We start from the raw sequence: 24,791 nt of genomic DNA, 5'->3' as shown, positions 1-24,791 counted from the left end.
TAGTATAAATTGTGTTCTTTTGGTTACTAAAATTTCTCTTAAAAGACTCTTTACAACAGGATTTCATAATCTGAGGTCCTGTTGTGTTGTGTTGTGTTGTGGTGTTTTGCTAGGGAGTAGGATGATAGCATCCAGCATATATCCATAGTGTCTGTCATCCCCAAAATTTGAAGAACTACTGTAATTTAAACAAAGCATCTGCCCAACACATAACTGTTGGATCTCTCAACTCTTGATCTTTCTCTTTAATTAACTGCATACCTTTGCCACCTTTCCCATTGGATTCTTTTGATTTGATTCTAGGTCTTTCATCCATGGTCTCCTAAGTCCTCTTCTTAAGCTTTACAAGCCTATTTGTAAATTCATATATTACGTATATAAAAATATGCTTTCTTAAGACATTATGTATGAAATAAAACTATTTTCTTGTCTAATAATCTGATCAGAAGAATTCTCAATACAAAAGAGTGAATAGTATATTATATTTAACTTTCTGATCTGATATAGTACTTGCCATGTATAAAAAAAAGTTCTTAAAATATATTTGATAATAATGACTTAAAAGCTGATTATCACTCAGTAACTCACCTGGATGATCTGAACATCATTTCTTATTATTGGAGGGTATTTTTTTCCATAAGTTAGAAAGTATTTTGATTTGAAATACTCTTCTGTTGCTATGTATTCTGTGTATCTTTTACTGAAGAATATATTGAATTTAGGAAGATTTTAGGCTGAATTGTATATTTCCAGAAACTTTAATATGTGCAAAATCATGGTAATATTTTCTTTTGAGTCTTCTACATTTTGAGTTTAAGTGAACTCTGTTTAAAAACTACTCTGACTAAATTAATTTTTGTGTTTTTTTCAAGTTTTTATTTAAATTCTAGTTAATTAACATATAGGATAATATTGGCTTCAGGATTTAGTGATTCATCACTTACATATAATACCCAGTGCTCATCACAAGTGCCCTCCTTAATACCCATCACCCATTTAAACCCCCATTGGGGGTAGGTCACATGATTTAAAGAGTGCGGTTGTAGAATCAGAACTGTTTTTGTAGTTTAGAATCAAGACATGATAACACTACATGGCTGAATGATATGAAAAAGAAGCAGAGGAGTAACTTAAAGATAATGCAAAGAACTTATTACCAAAAGAGATACATCTAGGCAAGTTCCAAGGTCAAAAATTCCAACAGTACCAAAAGAAATTCTATTAAGTAGGCAGCAGGTGTTTATTGCTCAAATTTTTGTTCTGCAAATGGATATATATAAAGTACAAAGCATAGTTCCTGACATTTTGGAATTTACTGTCTAGATGAGGAGAGCATAATAACACAGGGGAAGACTAAGGATCGTCAAATAACAAATTCTAAAGATCGGACTGTTAGTGATTATCAGATGGTCAGGATAAACGTATATATCCCATAGTGTGTACTCAAATCTTATATTTTACTATGTAAAAAGTATAGTTAATGAGTAGAATAAATGACATCATAGCAAACTTATTACTGTAGCCCATTTTATACTTTATTGTATCTTTTTTTAAGAAATGTTTTTTTAACGTTTTTATTTATTTTTGAGACAGAGAGAGACAGAGCATGAACGGGGGAGGGTCAGAGAGAGGGAGACACAGAATCTGAAACAGGCTCCAGGCTCCGAGCTGTCAGCACAGAGCCCGATGCGGGGCTCGAACTCACAGACTGCAAGATCATGACCAGAGCCAAAGTCGGCCGCCTAACCGACTGAGCCACCCAGGCGCCCCTATACTTTATTGTATCTTGAAACAACCTCCAGTATCTCAGTGAATATAAAGAGAAACATTTGTATAAAAACTTATTGATATAAATTTGAATTTATAAATAGCCATTATTTTTCCTTTCTTATAAAAATATAGCATCATTAAGCTTAATTAATTTATAAGTTGTTATTTAATGTATCTGGATTTTCTTTATTAAACATATTGTCATGTGGTGCCTGGATGGCTCAGCCTGGGTGGTTGAGTGTCTGACTCTTGATTTCAGCTCAGATCATGATGTCACGGTTGTGGGATTGAGCCCCACGGGTCTCTGCACTCAGTGGAGCCTGCTTGGGATTCTCTCTCTCCCTTTCCCTCTGCCCCTGCCCTGCTCGCACTCTCTCTCAAAATAAATAAATAAACTTAAAAAACAACAACAACAACATTGTCCTATTTTATTTTTACATTAATTTTTTTAAAGAAATCCCATTCAAGGAATTTGACAGAAATTGTAAAAGAAAAAGTTTGTGGTCCATGTTATTTCATGCATGTATGATTTTACATTATAATGAGTGTATGTATATATGCTGCTTTTGGCCTTTTTCACATCATATTATAAACATTTTTTCATTCAGCTCAAATTTGTCATGTCATATTCACTGCTTATAAAATGTTCCATTGAGTTGATATGGAATAATTTAGGTAACTGCTTTACTTTTGTTGGTCATTTCTAGTTTTTCAGTATTGTAGTATTACAGTGAATGTCTTGGGGGTTTAGTTATTTTTTTTATTTTAGATTATTTGCCTAGGAAGAATTTCCAGGAGTGGAAATTACTGAGTCAAAATATATGATTTACATATGTTTGTTTACTCATTCATTATATAATTTATGTCTGTCTTTTAAAGAAGTATTGCAATAGTTTTAATCCCATGCCCAGTTTCCTTGTGAATCCAGAGGTGTGCTGTTGTACATAGATTTGGAGGACTTGAAGTTTACATGTGTGAAAAATAATGTAGTCATAACTATACCCCTACTTATTAAGAAGTGTTCTTTCCAATGTAATTTTTTTTGTAATTTTCAGTGACTGATGGAACTAATTTTTCATTTCTTCCAGAATGCATGTGATGCAGAAAAGTCTTATGAAGTGTTACTGAGCTTTGTGATAAGTGAACTGTCTAAAGGAAAGTTATACCATGAAGAAGGAACTCAGGAGTGTGCAATGGTATGCTCTAGGTGTAGAGATTATTTGTTAAAAATTTAGATTTTGTTGCCATTATGAATATAATTTTTAAGCTGTATCTATTAGAGAATGAATTGTTTAAATTCTCTTTTTTGACTTTAGGTTAGCCCTATTGCTTGGTCTCCTGAATCCATGGAAAAATACTTACAGGACTTCTGCTTACCTTTCCTCAGAATCACCAGCCTTCTTCAGCACCACCTTTTTGGGGAAGATTTACCTAGCTGCCAGGTATAATTTGGGATAGTATTTATATGCAGGACTGTCATGCAAGTGTATGTTAGTCTAACTCAAAAGGAATAAATATTTAGAACATTTACTATTAATGTTATTTTTTTGTATTTGCTAGCATCCACTCATTTTTATGATATTACTAATATTTGATATTAGAGCACTTTTAGATGAGATCAGTGATAATAAATGCCCAATACTTGTATAGGATCATAGTATTCATATTGATATATTTAGCATTATTTTTATCATATTGATAAATTAATCACTGATCATCATCTGCCTTTCTATCCTTTTAAAAGTTATGTTGATCAGAAAGCTCGTTGTCTGAAGACATGACGGCATTTATATAACTTTAGGACAGGAAAATGCTCAGTTTGTAGCCAGTTAAGTTAAAAATTTGGATATATTAGTGGTTTAGCCTATTTCATAAAACTGTGGGTTGATGTGAGTAGGCAAGAAAGTGACAGAATGGGGAACCACTATGTTTATAGGGTTATAATCCTGACATTATCTCCCATCTGTTTCCAGGGAATTTGATATTAATTCCATGGGAATTAAGACATTTATCATATATATGGCCTTTGAAACCTGTAGTATATCAGAATTAAGCAGTTGATTGTTCTTTCTGTCTTAAGTAATTGACCATTGCATTAAATAGTTTGGATTGTTTGGTTTTTTCAAATGATTCAAGATAAACTCTATACATTTGTCTTTGAAACATTCAGAATTTATGGACATTGAATAAATTAAAACTGTTCATCCATTAGATTTTCTTTCATAGGTGTTTTATTTTTAAATTTCAACTTAAAAGTGTTTTCTTCTGCCATACAGTAGTTGTGCCTTATCCATGGGGAATATGTTCTAAGGCTCCTAGTGTATGCCTGAAACTGGGATAGTGCTGAACCCTATATATATTATGTATTTTTTCTCTGTACATAAATATCTATGATAAAGTTTAATTTATAAATTAGGCATAGTAAGAGATTAACAACTAATAATGAAACAATTATAAGAGTATACTATAATAAAAGTTAGGTGAATGCTGTCTCTCAAAATAACTGTATTCACCCTTCTTGTGATAATGTGAGATGACAGAATACCAACAGGATGAGACGAAGTTAGGTGAATGATGTGTAGGCATTGTGATGTAGTGTTAAGTTACTATTGACCTTCTAACTATATATCAGAAGATGGATCATCTGTTTCTGAACCACAGTTGACCACCAGTAACTGAAACCACAGAAAACAAAACTGGGATAAGGGGGAACTACTGTCTGAGCATCTTCAAGCATGCGGGAGATTAATTTTTTAAAAATATGCTACTTCATTAATTTTTCTTTCTTCACATTTAAAGGCCATAGGCCGTGGCTCTTTGTATGCTTATTACCTTATGGTTTATTTTATCATTTGTTTTTATTGGAAGTTATTTTTCTCCCATAAGTTGGACATTATCTGGAAGCAGAAGCTCTTGAACTGGGCATTGAAAGTTGGTTGGGGGTTGGGTGTACAGTGATGCCTATAGTAGAGCACCAGGCACATGCTTAGAACAGGGAAGGAATGCATCAATTAGGAGGCCTGAAAGGAGCAGTGCTACTTAGTGTTAGAAATACATTAAGGGGAAGTTGTAGTGAATCTTGAATTTCACATGAAGAAATTTGGACCATTGAAAGATTTGGGACAAAAATGTGACATGATTCAAATTTTATTTCAGGATGAAATTTCATTCTAATATTAGACAGATTTGAGACTGTGAGGAATGGGGTGCCTGGGAACAGAAAAGCTAGTTGGGGAAGGACATAATAGAAATAGAAGAGGATAGGGAGCAATTAAAGATTACAGAGGTGGAATAGTCAGGATTTGACAGCTAGTTGAACATGTGGGAGTCAAGGGAGAAGAGAGAGTCACACTGTACTTGGGTTTTGGGCCTCTGAGACTTGAACCTTTCTGGTATAGTTAATAGAAGGAGGAGGTATGGAACAAATCTCTGGGTCAGACCTGAGTGAAAGAATTTTGCATATATTCAAGTTGAGGGGTTGTTTGGATATGGATATATTCAACTGAAGTTAGATTACAACTTTAGGTAGAAGTTCTCTTTTTGTTTAGATTTCTGTCATCTGTGTAATCTAACTTTTGTAGATTTCACATTTTTTTCTTTGTGTCACTTTCATTTAATTTTTTTGGTTAGCGATATATTTATTCTCACAAATACTTTTATAATCAATTTGTCAATTTTCTTCCAATAGCCTACAAGATGTTAGATGAGAATTGCTTTGAACATGTAGTTTTAAGACATTGAACATAGTTTATATGTCCATTCAGGGCTTCTTTTAATTTTCATAGAATTTTTAAATTGTCATCTTTTTTATGTTTACTTTATTTCTGAGAGAGAGAGGCGAGAGAGCACAAGTGGGGAGGGGCAGAGAGAGGGGGACAGAGGATCCGAAGCAGGCTCCGTGCTGAAAGGAGTGAGCCTGATGTGAGGCTTGAACTCATAAACTGCAAGATCATGACTTGAGCTGAAGTCAGATGCTCAACCAACTGAGCTACCCAGGCACTCCTAAAATTGTCATCTTAAAGTCTGGAACATTCTTCATAAAGTGAACCCAAAAGGCTTTATGGTTTTAGTTTCTTTCTAAATGATGTGTTATTTCTGTGACACTGATTACTTCTTGCTGATATAGAATAATACTATTAATTTTGGTGTGTTCTTGTAACTGGTCACTTGCTGAACTCTTACTAATTCGAATAGTTTGCCTGTTGATTCTTTTAGGTGCTTTATGTAATTATCATATCATCTGAAAATAATGAGAATGTTGTCTCTTTCCTTCAAATATTTATTTTTCTATTATTGTCTTAATACATGTCTAGTGAGTATTTTGAACAGTGGATGTAACAGGCAGCATCCTTTTTTTTTTTAAGTCATTTTTTTTTTTAATTTACATCCAAATTAGCATATAGTGCAACAATGATTTCGGGAGTAGATTCCTTAGTGCCCCTTACCCATTTAGCCCATGCCCCTTCCCACAACCCCTCCAGTAACCCTCAGTTTGTTCTCCATATTTATGAGTCTCTTCTGTTTTGTCCTCCTCCCTGTTTTTATATTATTTTTGTTTCCCTTCCCTTATGTTCATCTGTTTTGTCTCTTAAAGTCCTCATATGAGTGAAGTCCTATGATTTTTGTCTTTCTCTGACTAATTTCATTTAGCATAATACCCTCCATTTCATCCACGTAGTTTCAAATGGCAAGATTTCATTCTTTTTGATTGCCGAGTAATACTCCATTGTATATACATACCACATCTTCTTTATCCATTCATCCATCGATGGACATTTGGGCTCTTTCCATACTTTGGCTATTGTTGAGAGTGCTGCTATAAACATGGGGGTGCATGTGTCCCTTCGAAACAGTGCATATGTATCCCTTGGATAAATGCCTAGTAGTGCAATTGCTTGGTCATAGGGTAGTTCTGTTTTTAGTTTTTTGAGGAACCTCCATACTCTTGTCCAGAGTGGCTGTATCAGCTTGCATTCTCACCAACAATGCAAAAGAGATCCTCTTTGCATCCTCGCCAACATCTGTTGTTGCCTGAGTTGTTAATGTTAGCCATTCTGACAGGTGTGAGGTGGTATCTCATTGTGGTTTTGATTTGTATTTCCCTGATGATGAGTGATGTTGAGCATTTTTTCATGTGTCAGTTGGCCATCTGGATGTCTTCTTTGGAGAAGTGTCTATTCATGTCTTTTGCCCATTTCTTCCCTGGATTATTTGTTTTTTGGATGTTGAGTTTGATAAGTTCTTTATAGATTTTGGATACTAACCCTTTATCTGTGTCATTTGCAAATATCTTCTCCCATTCTGTTGGTTGCCTTTTAGTTTTGCTGATTGTTTCCTTCACTGTGCAGAAACTTTTTATTTTGATGAGGTCCCAGTATTTCATTTTTGCTTTTCTTTCCCTTGCCTCTGGAGATGTGTTGAGTAAGAAGTTGCTGCGGCCAAGGACAAAGAGGTTTTTGCCTGCTTTCTCCTGGAGGATTTTGATGGCTTCCTGTCTTACATTTGTGCCTTTCACCCATTTTGAGTTTATTTTTGTGTGTGGTGTAAGAAAGTGGTCCAGGTTCATTCTTCTGCATGTCGCTGTCCAGTTTTCCCAGCACCACTTGCTGAAGAGACTGTCTTTATTCCATTGGATATTCTTTCCTGCTTTGTCAAAGAGTAGTTGGCCATATGTTTGTGGGTCCATTTCTGGGTTCTCTATTCTGTTCCATTGATCTGAGTGTCTGTTCTTGTGCCAGGACCATACTGTCTTGATGATTACAGCTTTGCAGTATAGCTTGAAGTCCGGGATTGTGATGCCTCCTGCTTTGGTTTTCTTTTTCAAGATCGCTTTGGCTATTCGGGGGTCTTTTCTGGTTCTATACAAAGTTTAGGATTATTTGTTCTAGCTCTGTGAAGAATGCTGGTGTTATTTTGACAGGGATTGCATTGAATATGTAGATTGTTTTGGGTAGTATCAACATTTTAACGATATTTGTTCTTCCTATCCAGGAGCATGGAATCTTTTTTCATTTTTTTGTGTCTTCTTCAGTTTCTTTCATAAGCTTTCTGTAGTTTTCAGTGTATAGATTTTTCACCTCTTTGGTTAGATTTATTCCTAGGTGTTTTATGGTTTTTGGTGCAACTGTAAATGGGATCGATTCCTTGATTTCTCTTTCTGTCGCTTCATTGTTGGTGTATAGGAATGCAACCGATTTCTGTGCGTTGATTTTATATCCTGCAACTTTGCTGAATTCATGAATCAATGGTAGCAATTTTTTGGTGGAATCTTCTGGGTTTTCTATATAGAGTATCATGTCATCTGCGAAGAGTGAAAGTTTGACCTCCTTCTGGCTGATTTGGATGCCTTTTATTTCTTTGTGTTGTCTGATTGCAGAGGCTAAGACTTCCAATACTATGTTGAATAACAGTGGCGAGAGTGGACATCCCTGTCTTGTCCCTGACCTTAGGGGGAAAGCTCTTAGTTTTTCCCCACTGAGGATGATATTAGTGTTGGTTCATTCATATATGACTTTTATGATCTTGAGGTATGCTCCTTCTATCCCTACTTTCTTGAGGGTTTTTATCAAGAAAGGAGGCAGCATCCTTTTTTGTACCCTATCCTAAGAGACTTCTTTTAAAGTTTCCTGTGCATTTCTTTTTGTTTCTTTTTTATTATTATTATAAATGGAATTATTTAAAATTATATTTTCTAGTATGTTGCTAAGATGTAGAAATCCAACTGGATTTTTGAACATTAATCATCTACATTTATCCACCTTGCTAATAAATTCTATGATTATTTGTAATAGACAGTAGACTCTTGAGTTTCACAAGACATTTAAAAAAATTTTTTTAACATTTTGGTAAGCATGGGAATTCATCAAGAATGGTACCTAGTACGTATTCCAGCACAACATTCTGCTCTCCACAGTAATCTTTAGACTTCCTAATTTGGTTAAATGTCTTAACCTAACACTATTTCTACTACTATGGTAGTAGAGGGCTAATTATAGTAAACTATATGGTTCTCCTATATTTTCTCCTACTTAAATGCAGCCTGTCTTATTTATCCCCTAACTCCGGAATTCTTACAGAGGGACTTCAGGTAATTTTTGAATTCCATAGCATTACCTGTAAAATGTTTGTGTATGTGTATTTTTCTTAGAAAAAAATGGTTATCAGACTCTTCTAGGGGACCTTGATTATCACCACCATCCCAACATTTGAAAATCAGTGCTCTAATATATCTCCTTTAATTCTTTTTTCTCTCTTCTGTCAAACAATAGTTTTGCCATGAATATTTACATTGATAGCTAGCATTTATTGTATACTGACTACATGCTAAGCACTGTTAAGTGCTTTGCGTTTGAATTCATTTAAGTTCCACAACAATTCTGAGATGGCTGTTATAGTCCTCACTTTACAGACAAGTAAACAGGCCCAGAGCTGAATAATCTGCTCAAGACTCACAGCTAGTATTTAAAGCAGCCAGGATTTGAACACAGTCAGTCTGCATGCCAAATCTGAACTATCACCGTCTGAACTGTGCTACTGCTTGCTACACAAAACTTTTTTTGAAGCACTGAGTTTTCTTCTAGTATTCAGTCTATAAAAACTGTTAAAATATTGCATGTTGTACTCTCTTTGAGTCTCAATACAATTGTGAATACTTCATCTATAGGTGTCTCTTTTAGTACAATAATAGGATGATCAATTTATTGATAGCTGAATAGACATGGAAATAGCCAAAAAAAATTGAAAACATCTGAAGTATCCATCAATGAGAAGCTTGTTAAATAAATTGTGTTTTTTTTCATACAATGGAATACTCTTCAGAAGAGAATAGAGGGCACCTGGGTGGCTCTGTTGGTTGAGCATCTGTCTTCGGCTCAGGTCATGGTCTCGCAGTCCATGAGTTTGAGCCCCATGTTAGGCTCTGTGCTGGCAGCTCAGAGCCTGGAGCCTGCTTGAGATCCTGGTCTCCCTCTCTCTCTCTGCCCTTCTGGCACTCATGTTCTGTCTCTCTCTCTCTCCCACAAAAAATAAATAAACATTAAAAACAATTTTTTAAAGAAAAGAATAGAAAGTTTTCTATGTATTAATATGGAAAAATCTCAAAAATATTTTAAGTAAACAAAGGCAAGGTATGCTTATATTAAATTCAGTAGGGGGAAAATAGTGGTTTATACACACACACACACACACACACACACACACACACACACTGGAAAAATACATTAAAAAATTATGGTCAGTTCTAGGGCGCCTAGATGGCTCAGTCGGTTAAGCATCCGACTTCGGCTCAGGTCATGATCTCACGGTTTGTGAGTTCGAGCCCCACATCGGGCTCTGTGCTGACAGCTCAGAGCCTGGAGCCTACTTCCGATTCTGTGTCTCCCTCTCTCTCTGCCTCTCGCCTGCTCATGCTCTGTCTCTGTCTCAAAAATAAATAAAACATTTAAAAAAAAATTATGGTCAGTTCTTACCTAGGAGTTGGGATTGTGAGTTTGAGATTTGTATCGAAAGGGAACAGAGATGGTTGAAAGTTTTGTTTTTTAATGATATCTTTTCATACTTCCTAGTGTTTAAATATTATAAACATACTCTGCAATAATTATGTTTGCAGAAAAGAAAAATATTATTTTTTGAACAGGTAATGTATTCATAGTTTTCAAAATTCAAAAGTACAAACAGTTTCTTTTTTTAAAAAGTTTTTATTTAAATTCCAGTTAGTTACCATACAGTATAATACTAGTTTCAGATGTACAATATAGTGATTTAAGCGCTATCATACAACACCTGGTGTTCATCACGGAAAGTGCACTCCTTAATCCCCACCGTGTATTTGACCCATCTCCCCACCCACTTCCCCTCTGATAACCATCAATTTGTTCTCTCAGACAATTTTTTTCCCCTTTGCTCGTTTGTTTCTTAAAATCCACATGTGAGTGAAATCATATGGCATATGGTATTTGTCTTACTCCGCTTAACTTATTTCGCTTAGCATAATACATTCTAGCTCCATAGATGTCATTGCAAATGGCAAGGTTTCATTCGTTTTGATGGCTGAGTAATACTTCATTGTACATATATACCACATCTTTATCCATTCATCCATCAATGGGCACTTGAGCTGCTTTTATAATTTGGCTGTTGTTGATAATGCTGCTCTAAACATTGGGGGTGCATGTGCCCCTTCAAGTCAGTATTTTTGTATCCTTTGGGGTAAATACCTAGTAGTGCAATTGCTGGGTCATAGGGTAGTTCTATTTTTAACTTTCTGAGGAGCCTCCATACTGTTTTCCAGAGTGGCTGCACCAGTTTGCATTCCCACCAACAGTGTAAGGGGGCTCCCCTTTTTCCGCATCGTTGCTAATATCTGTTGTTTCCTGTGTTGTTAGTTTAAGCCATTCTGACAGGTGTGAGGTGGTATCTCACTGTGGTTTTGATTTGTATTTCTCTGATGATGAGTGATGTTTCATATGTCTGTTAACCATCTGTATGCCTTCTTTGAAAAAGTGTCTATCCATGTCTTCTGCCCATTTCTTAACTGGATTATTTGTTTTTTGGCTGTTGAGTTTGATAAGTTCTTTATAGATTTTGGATACTAACCCTTTATCAGATAATGTTGTTTGTAAATATCTTCTCCCATTCCATAGATTACTTTTTAGTTTTGTTGATTATTTCCTTCACTGTGCAGAAGGTGTTTTGTCTTGATGAAGTCTCAGTAGTTCATGTTTGCTTTTGTTTCCCTTGCCTCTGGAAACGTGTCTAGTTAGAAGTTGCTACACCTGATGCCTAAGAGGTTACTGCCTGTGTTCTCCTGTAGGATTTTGATGGTTTCCTGTCACACATTTAGATCTTTCATCCATTTTGTATTTATTTTTGTGTATGGTATAAGAAAGTGATCCAGTTTCATTCTTCTGCATGTTGCTGTCCAATTTTCCCAACACCACTGGTTGAGGAGACTTTTTTTCCATTTGTTATTCTTTCCTGCTTTGTTGAAGATTAGTTGACCATATAGTTGTGGGTTTATTTCTGGGTTTTCTATTCTGTTCCATTGATTTCTGTGTCTATTTTTGTGCCAGTACCATACTGTTTTGGTGACTATAGCTTTGTAATATAACTTGAAGTCCAGAATTGTGATGCCTCCAGCTTTGCTTTTCCTTTTCAAGATGGGCTTTGGCTATTTAGGGTCCTTAGAGATCATTTCATATTCAATATATGAAGATCTTCCTCATTTTGTTTTACAGATTCAGAATATTTCATTGTATGAGGTACCAGGATTTATTTAATCAGTCCTCCATTAATAAATATTTGGGTTATTTCTAGTCCTTTGCTCTTTGTAAATGATACAACAATGAATAATAGTATATGCAAGTAATTTTGCATGTTTTTTTTTATTGTATTTGTAGAATAAATTCTTTGAAGTGATTTGCTGTGGCAGCCCTTACACGCACTTATAGTTATGATGGTTGTTACCAAACTACCCTTAATTGAAGTTGTACCAATTATGTTGACAGTAATGTATGAGAGTTTCCCTATATTGTACTTGTATCTACTTAGTGTGTTATCACACTGTTTGATTTTTGCCTCTAGATCTTTTGTCTAGGTAAAATATATCTGAGTGTAGTTTTTATTAGCATTCCTCCTAAGGTTGAGCATGTTCCATATTTAGGAGCCATTTTCTTTTACTCCAATTTACTTGTTATATAGCACTTCTTTTGAAAATAATTAGAGAATGAAAAAATTAAAAAGATAATTTACTGTCTGATCTTGAAAAAAGTATCTCATGACTTTTCTTTGTTTAGAATAATCTGCCACTCTGTTTTGTTTAAGTTGAATGGGAAACTTTTCTTTCATTTTTTATTTCTTTCATAAATTTTTCCTCAGCTATGATTCTTTCATTTTAGTGAACTGCATTTGGACTCAGTATCTGCTTCATAAAATACAGGCCAAGTAATCATGAAGTAGCCTAGGAATCCCAGGAGAAAAGAAATACGTTTATGTAAATCTTTGTTAATTTTTATTGATCGTTGGATTTCCTGTCACAAAGATGAAAATGTTGCTATTTTTCTACCATTGGTAGTTCCCTTTTTCTCAGGTTATTTTTGTGCCTTACATTAGAAATAACTGTCTTCTCTCAATACAGCAGGAAGATAAATCATTTATAAATATATATGCACAAAACAACAAAACTCCAAATTACATATGCAGAAATTGACAGAATTGAAAGAAAAAACAGACAAATCCACAATTACAACTAGAGATTTCAGGGTTCTTTCTTACTAGTCAATAACAAGTAGACAGATAACCAAATAGTATAAATGTTATCTGAATAATACTATCAATCAACTTGGTGTAATGACATCTATAGAATACTTCACCAAACAATAATAGAATGCATATTTTTTACTAGTGTACATGAAATATTCACCAGAATATACCATATGCCAAGCCATAATGCAAGTATCAATAAATTCAGAAAAACTGAAATCATACAACACATTTCTGCCACACAGGAATTAAATTAGAAATCAATAACAAAAAATATGGAAATCCCCAAATGTGTGGGAATTAAGCAACATACTTTTAAATAACTTACATTAGATCAGAAATTCCGAGGAAATTAGAAAATACTTAAACTGAGTGAAAATGAAAACACAGCATAGCAAAAAAGTGGGATGCTGCTAAAGCAGTCCTTGGAGAGATACAGCTTCAAATGCTTATATTTAAAAAGAAGAAAGTTCTAAGGGCACCTAGATAGCTCAGTCAGTTAAATGTCCTAGTCTTGATTTCAGCTCAGATCTCAGGTCATGAGGTCAAGCCCTGCATGGGGCTCTGCACTGATAGCACCAAGCCTGCTTGAGATCCTCTCTCTCCTTCTGTCTCTGCCCCCGCCCCCACACAAAAAAGTAAGTAAATTAACATTTAAAAAATTGAAGAAACTTCTCAAGTCATTTGTCTAAATTTCTACTTTATGAAGCTTCTAGTTTCAAATTAGACCCTGAGCAATTAAAAGAAAGGAAATTACAAAAATTAGAGCAGAAATCAATGAAGGAGTAATGAAGAGACAGTAGAGGAATTCAGTGAGTCGAAAGTCTGTTTTTTTGTAAAGATCAGTAAAATGGATAAACCTAAAATGTTAGGAGCTCAGCTGAGCTGGGAGAAAGAGAATTGAGCTGCTGGGTGTCAGAGTAGCTGATTAAAGTCAGTCACAAGCCAAAAGTGAGAGAATTAGGTCTTCAGTCACTTACTGTGAAGCAGGAGGCTAAGACCAGAAGAAGTGCCAGTTCCTTCTGTTCCATTTACCCTTATGGAATGAAATGGTACAACAGTGGAGGATCAGGGGTATCAGCACAGATACGGGGATCTGTTGAAGGAGCCCCAAAAGCCCCGAACTAAAAGCTCTGGCAGTGTTATGGACTCTGAGATAGAGAAGGGGTTGGGGAGACAAGGATAAGAGTAGAAGACACTCCTTCTCAAGGCCTCAGATAAAGAAGCCTAGGAATAAGGTACCAGGGCTGGGAATGTAAATATATGAAAGAGTGTGACAGGATGGGGGTAGGGGGCTGAGAACTTGACTAGAAATTCCTTCAGAGACTGCAGTGCATTTTGTCTGTGTACTGGATCTGATGTAGGGAGGGCAGTTTTCATCCACGAAGCCTGCGAAGTAAAACCTTTATGAATTGCCTATAGTTAGGTCTGAAAAATCACACGTAGAATTTTAACCAGGAGCCAGACTCCTCACCAGATCGATAAGAAAAAGAAAAGAAGGTACAAATTACCAATATCAGGAATGAAGGAGGAAACATCCCTACAAAACTGTAAGAGAATATTATGAATAACATTTGCCAATAAATTTGATAATGTAGATTAAATGGACAAATTCCTTGAAAAATAAAACTTACTAAAACTGACTCAAGAAGAAATAGAAAGTCTTAACTAGATCTGTATAAAGTAAGAAAGTTGATTTAGCTATTAAACCTCTATAATTATTATCGTTCCAAAAAAGAAAAATCAACAACTTTATACCAACAAAGATAACATCATGGTGAATCCTATCAAACATTTAAGGAAGAAATTCCATTGATACATATAAACTCTTTCAGAAAACAGAGGAAGAAGAAACAGTCCAAATTCATTTTAATCGGCCAATTTTACCCTGACACCCAAATCAGGCATCGTGAGAAAACTACAAACCCACATCTTTCATGAACATAAAGCAAAAGCCTTGACAAAATATTAGCAGTAGAAGAGGATAATACATCATGGCCAAGTGGGTTTATTCTAGGAATGCGTAGTTGGTTCAACAACAAAAATCATTTAATTTAATTTAATTCACCATATCAATAAAAGAGATTTTTAAAAAGCATATTATCATCTCAGTAGTCAAAATTTTTTTTGGACGAAATTCAATTCCTGTTCATGGTAAAAACACTAAAAAAACAACAGAAAGCAATTTTTTTCAGCCTAATAAAAGAAATGTATGAAAAATGCATAGCTAACATTATAATTAATAGTGAAAGATAGGAAACTTTCTCCTGAAGATCAGGAACAAGACCAGGATGGCTGCCCTCATCACTTCTTTTTAGTATTGAATTAGAGGTTCTGGGAAGAGCAGTTAGGCAAGAAAAAGAAATAAAAGGCATCTGGATTGGAAAGGAAGAGGTAAAATAACGTCTGTTTTCAAATTAGATAATCTTTTATGTGGGCAAATTATAAGGAATCTCCAAAAAACTATTAAAGCAAATCACTGTGTTCAGCAGAGTTATAGGATACATGATCTATGTACCATAAAAAAACAAAAAAAAAACTTCTAATTTATTTGCACTGGCAGTGACCAATCCAAAAATGAAATTTAAGAAATAATTCCAGGGTGCCTGGGTGGCTCAGTCGGTTAATCAGCTCAGGTCATGATCTCGTGGTCCGTGAGTTCAAGCTCCGCGTTGGGCTCTGTGCTGACAGCTCAGGGCCTGGAGCCTGTTTCAGATTCTGTGTCTCCCTCTCTCTCTGACCCTTCCCCATTCATGCTCTGTCTCTCTCTGTCTCAAAAATAAATAAATGTTAAAAAAAAATTTTTTTTTAAAGAAATAATTCCATTTACAATAGGGCGATGAAAATATTCTGGAATTAGTTTGTGATGGTTGCACAATTCTGTGAATGCACTAAACTGTGCATGTTAAGAGGGTGAATTTTATGGAATACAAATTACATCTCAATTAAAAAAATATATGGAGGAAGGACTTGTATCCAGAATATGTTAAGAACTCTTGTAAGTCAATAATTAAAACAAAAACCACAAAGTGGGCATAAAATTTGTATAGGCACTTTTCATAGGAATGATATGTGTGAAAGAGAGGCGCCTGGGTGGTTCAGTTGGTTAAGCATCCGACATCGGCTCAGGTCATGATCTCACAGTTCAAGCCCTGCTTCAGGCTCTGTGCTGACAGCATGGATCCTGGAGCCCACTTTGAGTTCTTTGTCTCTCTCTCTTCTGCCTCTCCCTCCCACCCTCCCTCCATTCCTTTCTCTTTCTCTCTCTCTCCTCCCCCCTCCCAAAAATAAGTAAACATTAAAAATTTTTTAATATATATAAAAGACCTACAAGTAAGTAAAAAGGTGTTCACCATCATTGTTGATGAGAAGAGTACAAATTAATGTTACAAGTGTTGGTAAGGATTTGGAGTATCTGCAGCTCTCACTCATTGCTGGTGGGAATACAAAATGTTATAATCAAATTTGAAAAAAATGTGGCAGTTTCTTTAAAAAGCTGAGCATGGACTTACTATGTTTGGACAACCAAACAATTCTCCTATCCTGAGTATCTACCAAAAGAAATGAGAACATATATTCACATAAAGACTTTTACGTAAATGTTTATAACAGCTTGATTTGTGTAGTCAAAAACTGAAACAAGCCAGAATTCATCAGCTAGTGAATACATCAACAAAATGTGGTAATATCCATGCAGTGGAATACTACTCAGCAGTAAAAAGGAACAGGCTGCTGATAGAATAACATGAATGAATCTCAAAATATTTTGCTAACTGAAAGAGGCCAGGCACAAAAGATTTTCTCTATCTATCTACACACACACACACACACACACACACACACACACACACACACATATACATATATATACACACTGTTTGAGCCTATCTATGTGAAAAATTTTTTAAAGCCAAAACTATAATGACAGCAAGCAGGATTAGTGGTTTCTTGGGGCCAGGAGTAATGGCTGGAATTGAAGGCATACAGGCACAAGGAAACTTGGAGGGGATGGAATTGTTCCAAAGTTTTATTGTAGTAGTGGTTACTTGGCTACACTTGCCAGAATTCATCAAAAAACACTTAAAGTGGATGAATTTTATGGTATATAAATTACACCTCAATAAAGTTGTTTTTTAAGATGCCTTGTGTAGCTATGTAAATGGGGGATTTGCAGCCTCATTTCTAGAGATTTTAAACATTAACATCTTTTTCAGCTTGTGTATCATTTTGCTTTTTTATCTTTATTTTTCTTTGTTGTACATTTTAGAATTTTGTGCTTAATCTACATAATGAGTTCAGTTTTACAAACAGATGTGTGTTGAATGTCTACTATGTGCCAAGTGCTGGAGGTACACAGCCCCTATCCCCAGGGACTACTCCCACAGTCTTATAGGAAATGCTGATTTATTTTTAAATTAATTAATTAATAGAAAATATAAACATGAGAAGTGTTTACAAGGTATGGAAGGATGAACTTCATCTGAATGGAGCTGAGTAACCTAAGTTGTCATTAAGTTTGGTTGGGAAAGGATTCCCAGGTGACCTGGAATTTGGAGGATGATAGGAACTGATCCAGTGGACAGGGGAAAGTAAACGTATGAGTCTCCTAAATGGTCTTTTAGTTAGAGAAGGATTGGGGGGTGTATTTTGGTGTTTATAAGACTAACAAATTCTTGGGGCGCCTGGGTGGCTCAGTCGGTTGAGCGGCCGACTTCAGCTCAGGTCATGATCTCGCGGTCCGTGAGGACTGTGAGTTCGAGCCCCGCGTCGGGCTCTGTGCTGACAGCTCGGAGCCTGGAGCCTGTTTCAGATTCTGTGTCTCCCTCTCTCTGACCCTCCCCTGTTCATGCTCTGTCTCTCTCTGTCTCAAAAATAAATAAATGTTAAAAAAAATAAATAAATAACAAATTCTTTTCAAAATCAGGATATGTGTCCTTGGCTCACTGAATTCTTTAGTTCTTTTATTACAGAGTAGAGCTTCAGCTTAGCTGGCACTTAGATCTCTCAAGCTTTTAGAAACTCCACCCTCTTTTAAAAACTGACCTTGTTGGGGTGCCTGGGTGGCTCATTTGGTTGAGCGTTCAACTTCAGCTCAGGTCATGATCTCCTGGCTTGTGAGTTTGAGCCCTGCATCGGCTTCTGTGCTGACAGCTCAGATTCTGTGTCTTCCTCTCCCCCTCTGTCCCTCCTCCACTCTCCCTCTCTCCCTCTCCCCCTCCCTCCCTCCCTCTCTCCCTCTCTCCCTCTCTCTCTCTCTCTCTCTCTCTCAAAGATAAATCAACATTTAAAAACTTTTTAAATAAAAGAGTAAATAAAAAACTGTTTTACACTCATTCAGGGTCCAGGCAAATTATTTTGCACTATGTCTCGTGCATTCCATGTTTTTACTGTTCATCCACACTGACAGCCTGTGTGTTTTTAATCAAAAGCCACTTTCCCTTTGCCCCAAAAACATTTGCTCTCACAGAGTAGCTAGGTTCTATAGACTGTATTCATCAGAAATGTGACAACACTATTTAAAAAATAAATACATAGAAGACACAGATGGTATGGCAGTTTAAGATTTGAATTTCAAAGAGAAATACCGGGGATATTTGAATATAAAAGCTAGAAACCTATTCTCTCTCCTTTGCTCCTCCTACTCCCTTCATTTTTCTTTAGTTGAATGTTAAGAAAATTTTCTTACTGTCCGAAAGCAGTTGATAAGGATGACACTTAAAATATCTTTAATGAGAAATGAATGTTCTTGATGAAATGTCTTGAGAATTTCCTGTTTCATGTCTAAAAGGAAGAAGAAGAATTTTCAGTTCTTTCCAGCTGCCTGGGACTTCTGCCAACGTTTTACCAAACAGAACATCCATTCATCAGTGCCTCCTGTCTGGATTGGCCAGTTCCAGCATTTGATATTATATCTCAGTGGTGTTTTGAGATAAATTCATTTACTGAAAGACATGCGGAACAAGGAAAGGTATGTAAAAACAATAATAATTAAAAATTTCTGGTCATCTGTTCTTGGCAGCATTTGTTAATAAACTGATGTTGAAAAAATGGTTTTGCTTATATAATGAGTATAAAAGCAGAAATATTTCAGTGAACAAACCTAAGTTATTAATATATTACTTTTAGTTTGTTTTAGGTCATCAAATTTTTATTGAATGCATTAAATTATGATAGTACTAGACTTGGAAGATACAAAGCAATTTTAAGATGGGCAAGGAACTTGTAAGCTTACTGGAAAGAGAACTGTCACCTAAAAGTCAAAGGTCTGGACTAGCAGATTTAAGAGGCCTTGTTTTAACTTTACAATTTGCCTATGCTGCCAGCTTGGCTGGTAAAAAAATTTGTTTTGGAGATGAGGTAATTGGAAAGATAGAGTGGGGGCAGTGGGAGGTGGCTGTGAATGCCATGGTTTGGTGCTCAGACTTTCTTCTATAGGTAGAACTACAGTTTTTGAGAACTGGAATTAGTGTATTAGGGAGGTAATTTGGGAGGTTTTTTAGTAGGTAAATTGAAGGAGACAGGAAAGTCAGGGATTGTTTAGGTGGTGAAGAAAATCTGGTCTTATAGTAGAAATTAGATAGTAGAAAATCTGGCATAGTAGAAATTAGAATGTAACCAATGCAAGAGACATTTTAGAAAAAATATATAGGGCTTGATGACCAGATGTACTTGACTTTAAGACCTTGGAACTCAAATCATCGGAAGAGTAGTAGCTAGGAGACATAGATTGATAGAAACGTGGTCTTGCTTAAAACACCATTGATGGTACCCCATTGGCCAGAGGAAGATAGGAAGTCTTTGCATGACATTCAAGAATTTTCACCATCTTGCTTGCCTTTCTAACCTCGTTCTATGTCACTCCCCTGCTACCACCTTGCTCAGACCACAGAAGAATGTTTCATAAGTGTGCTGTATATTTTTAAACATCTGTGTTATTGCTTATTGCTGTTGCTCTTATCTAAAGCAGTTTTCCTACCCTTCTCATGTTGAATTAATCACCCATTAAGGTTTTGCTAAGATACACATACCTCTTCTATAAAGCTTTTTCTGATAACCCATCTTCCTCTTCAGTTCTAATCCCCTCTCTCTGTTGTGCTGTATGACAGTACTTTTGCCATGGTCACTAACAGTTGCCATATTTATCACTTATGTTTGTTTAATATGTCTGAATGGGGGCTCCAAAAGCAAAAATTGTTCCTTATTTATCCTTGAATTCCTAGCTCTTAGAAAGTACCTGATACAGACTAGTCACCTAATAAATATTTGTGGAACAGTTAACTTGTAGGATGATATCATTGGTAGAAATAGAACTGATGAAAGAAGGGCTATGTTTCAGGGAAAATGAGAATTTTAACATCAAGGGACAGAAAATGAGTATTTTAGAGGGAGGTGTCAGACTAGACTTAATTTTTAAAACACTGGGTGAATAATAAATGCAAGGTAAGCATAAATAAAAAATATCTCTGCTTTTGTTCATTTTGTTTTTTGTTGAAATCCTCAAGGAGATAATATCTCATGCTCTTTTTTTAAAAGGAAAGAGAATTTCAAGACATTGAACCTTGTATATTATGTGTAAAAATTTTGTCCTATGTAGTAGTTTATTTATAGATTATAGCTAGAATCTGAAGTTACATATTGATGTCTCAAAACCTATAAGGAATGACTAGGGGTAAGAGATGGGTATAATTGTAGAACCAGGACAGGAGAAAGTGATAAGTGTACTTAAAATTTTTTGTCTTCATAGGAGTCATGAGTTAAGCAATAGATAAAAATTCACTCATTTGACTGCATAATAGCAAGCTTACATGTTCGATATATGATTATTGGTATGGATATTGATGGATAATAAGAATTTATCATCTAGGGCCACCTGGGTGACTCAGTCAGTTAGGCATCCAGCTCTTGATCTCAGCTCAGGTTTTGATCTCAGGGTCGTGAGTTTGAGCCCTGTGTTGGGCTCCATGCTGGGCATGGAGCCTACTTAAAAAAAAAAAAAAAAAAAGCATCATTTAAAAATAATTAATCTTTTTTGTAAAATTGAGTGATAATGATTTGTTTTAGAGCCAGAATAGTAGTCATTTATTTATTTCTACTTACATTGAATTTTTACCAGTTATTTGAATGTACTTATATCTGACCTGCATCCCTGTGCTTGTTCCTATTCCATTCTGTTCTGTCTCTAATCCTTACCCTGACCCAGATCAACCAGATTTTCTTTACCTGGAATTTTAAGTTTGAACAAGATAAACAGTGATTGGAGCTGAATAGTCTAACAAAACTACCCTTGAAAGATAGCCTGAATTACTACTTCTAATTTTTTTATACCAGCTAAGATTCTTTGGTTATAGGCAGACAGTTTGATTGCAACAGTTTTGGGACATGGCAGGTGGGGGGGGGGGGGGGGGAAGATCTCTAACTTCGAAACATACTGCTGCTAATTGTATAGCAATATTTCAGTTCCTCCTGATAGTCAAGGTCAGTCCCTCCAGATAATGCTGTAAGCCATTCCTTTCTTCTCCTCGTAATGTGGGGAACCTAAAATGGCCAGATGACATTTAGTTTCTAATTTGGTAGAAATATTATTATATCCTCTGATGGAGGATAGTACACAGCTTCCTTAGGATGGTCCTAAAATCACACAGGAATTCAGAATAGCAGGGAAACAGAAATAAAAAACTGAATTCTTAGGTGTAATCTTGAGAGATGCCAAAACCACTTTGCACTCCCTGGTTTCCAGATTGGTGCATTTCATCTGTGAGAAAATGATCACCCATATATACTGGTTGCTGGTTTAGGCTGTATACCTCATTCTGTAGGAGCGTATACCCCATTTGATAGTTATTTTCTTCCAGCTGGTGCCATCTAAAAATTGATCAGCAAAGTAAGTTCATCATTTAAAGATCAGCAATTTTTTCAGATTTTTGAATATATGTTAGAATCAGTTAATTCCATAGACATCTACCTATTGACCTTATATCTCTTTGTTTGAAGAGAATTCTTTAAGACCATGTGGTGTGAGCTACTGGGTAATTTACAACCTAAACTAGATAAGTATCAAGTTCAGTGAGGACAAATGGCTATTCCTTCCACTGATGGAAGAGTGTAATATAATCAACCCATTACAAAATACGCAATCTTTGCAGTGTGGGATTGGACACTGAATACAGGCAAGTAGCATATTGTAAGCCATATGCTGTCCTTACTCTTGCCTCCATGGCTACTTTATCCATGACCTTATTGATAAGTGCCAAGCTGGCTGCTTAAGTACTGCTTTGATTTAGATGGATTATGGCTGTAGGTAATGTGAAGTGATCACCATATGAATTGCCTGCCTTCTATACAGTTTCTTGAGATAATAGATTCATACTACATTTTATCTATTTTAAGTGTTAATGGAGAGGCATCTAGAAGAAGATTAGTGCTATTACCAGTATTTTTGTACAACTGCGAATAACGAATAAAGTATAGTATGCAGGGAAATTTAATTTGGCAGGTTTTTTCGTACTTAGAGCAGAAAATTTTTGAAAACAGTTTTAAGCCCCAGCACTTATGGATACAAAAGGCCTTAACAGCTTGTGGTGTGAGTAGATTTTACATCTTCTAAGAAGGAGATTCTAGATTATACAGTATCGAGGTAGAAATAATAAGTTACAACTATGACCTTACCTTTAAAAAAAAAAAAAAGCCAATAAATTGTTTATCTGAGAAAGATCAAAACTTGGGTTTTAAAAATGTTTAACTTTTTAAAATGTTGCATTAAGCCTATTTAAAAACAAGTACATCTAGATATATTTTCCATGCTTTCTCAGTTATGTTGAATATTTTTCTTGTAAAGTATTAACAGGTTTCAATGTGCTTAATCTAAAAACTGACATCATATTGTAATTGGAAACTACATATGAAAGTAGAGATTGGTAATTGTTGAAGCACTGTTTTAGTCATTTGTAAAATGAAAATGAGAAGAGTTTTAACAAAGAAGATATACCACATGCATACAGAGGCTTTTTCTTTAAAAAAAAAAGCCTTTAAGTCAGAAAGACAAATACCATATGATTTCACTCATATGTGGAAATTGAGAAGCAAAACAGATGAACATAGGGGAAGAGGAAAAAGAAGAGAGAGAGAGAGGGAAGCAAACAATGAGAGACCCTTAACTATAGAGAACAAACTGAGGCTTGATGGAGAGAAGTGGGTGGGGGATGGGCTAAATGGGTGATGGGTATTAAGAAGGGCACTTGTTGTGATGATCACTGTATTTTATATGTAAGTGATTAATCACTAAATTCTCCTGAAACCAATATTACCCTATATATTAACTAATTAGAATTTAAGTAAAAACTTGAAACAAAAAACAAAACAAGCCTTTAAAAAATAAGTACAGTATTTTGAAAAAAAATTTTTTTTGTTAGTGACTTAAATACAAAGGACTAATGAGTATTTTTGGATATTTTAGGCCTTGCTTATCCAAGAGTCAAGATGGAAATTACCACACCTGCTCCAGTTGCCTGAGAATTATAACACCATTTTTCAGTACTACCACAGAAAGACCTGTAGTGTCTGCACCAAAGTTCCTAAAGATCCTGCTGTTTGCCTTGTTTGTGGTACTTTTGTATGCCTGAAAGGACTTTGCTGCAAGCAACAGAGTTACTGTGAATGTGTATTGGTAAGTAATAGTAAATAATATACAATTTATGAAAACTAAAATCTGTCACATGGAAATGTGGTATATGTGGTGAAGCCAACTCTTCATATTTAACTACTCTTTGAATTAAATGCACAGTACGCAAGGATTTCATTTTTGTTCCTTTGTTTGTTCTTTTTAATCTGGTAGAAAGGTTAAAAAAAATTCAAGTGAGTAATACTTTTCTTAAGTACAATTCCAGTTCCTCTCCCTACTCCCATTGCCCTTTAATGGCTCATGCTCTTAAATGATGGACAATGAAACAACAGTCCTGCCTGCTGTTGTGGATGCTAGCCTCAGAGTTAGATATAAGTTGGCTCTTAATTGTTTTCCCATATAATCCTTACCCAAATTCCTCCTAATGTATTATTAATCAAGTGTTAAGAATGAAATTATAAGTTTAACTTAGATGAAATCTTATTAAAAATTTAAGTAGGGGCACCTGGTGGCTTAGTAGATTATGCATCTGACTTCAGGTCATGATGTCACCATTCATGAGCCCTGCCTCCGGCTCCTATGCTGACAGTGCAGAACCTGCTTGGGATTCTCTCTCCCTTTCTCTCTGCCCCTCCCCTGTATGCTCGTGCGCGCTCTCTCTCTCTCTCTCTCTCTCTCTCTCTCAAAATGGATCAGTGAACTTTTAAAAAAATTAAGAAATATTTCAGTATTATTTAGAAGATTAAGGCATTCTTTATTTTCTTATAAGGTCCATTTGATCATGAAGATCATTGATATATTTTTAATTTTTTAGCATTCTCAGAACTGTGGTGCTGGAACAGGGATTTTCCTTTTAATCAATGCATCAGTGATTATCATCATTCGAGGCCACCGCTTCTGCCTGTGGGGTTCTGTGTATTTGGATGCTCACGGAGAAGAAGATCGGGATCTTAGGTTAGATGCACATGGATATATTTAAATGTTTTATTGAGGTTTGATCAGTAAGAACAATGTACCATTCCTGGCTTTGTAATTGTAATAACAAATATGTTTTCTATCAAGAAATTCTGACAGTCATTACTTTAGAGCTATTTCTAGTTTTTGAGATACTTTCCACGTCCATATGCTCAGGAAATAGGAAATA

The 24,791-nt window shown here is 35.5% G+C and overlaps 1 protein-coding gene across 3 annotated transcripts in view; it reads left to right on the top strand.

The window, feature by feature from the left end:
* UBR3 (ubiquitin protein ligase E3 component n-recognin 3) overlaps positions 1-24,791 on the top strand; it is a 246,149-nt gene that overhangs the window by 207,176 nt on the left and 14,182 nt on the right. For all 3 annotated transcript variants that reach the window (XM_049616028.1, XM_049616027.1, XM_049616026.1), the window contains 5 exons: positions 2,859-2,966; positions 3,087-3,212; positions 18,818-18,997; positions 23,483-23,692; positions 24,462-24,601. In XM_049616028.1, the coding sequence (XP_049471985.1) occupies positions 2,859-2,966; positions 3,087-3,212; positions 18,818-18,997; positions 23,483-23,692; positions 24,462-24,601 (764 nt within the window). The remainder of the gene's footprint in view (positions 1-2,858; positions 2,967-3,086; positions 3,213-18,817; positions 18,998-23,482; positions 23,693-24,461; positions 24,602-24,791) is intronic.

The sequence above is a fragment of the Panthera uncia genome (assembly GCF_023721935.1).
Source record: "Panthera uncia isolate 11264 chromosome C1 unlocalized genomic scaffold, Puncia_PCG_1.0 HiC_scaffold_3, whole genome shotgun sequence".
In the NCBI taxonomy this organism is placed as follows: Eukaryota; Metazoa; Chordata; class Mammalia; order Carnivora; family Felidae; genus Panthera; species Panthera uncia.
This window is presented reverse-complemented; position numbering and strand designations above follow the sequence as displayed.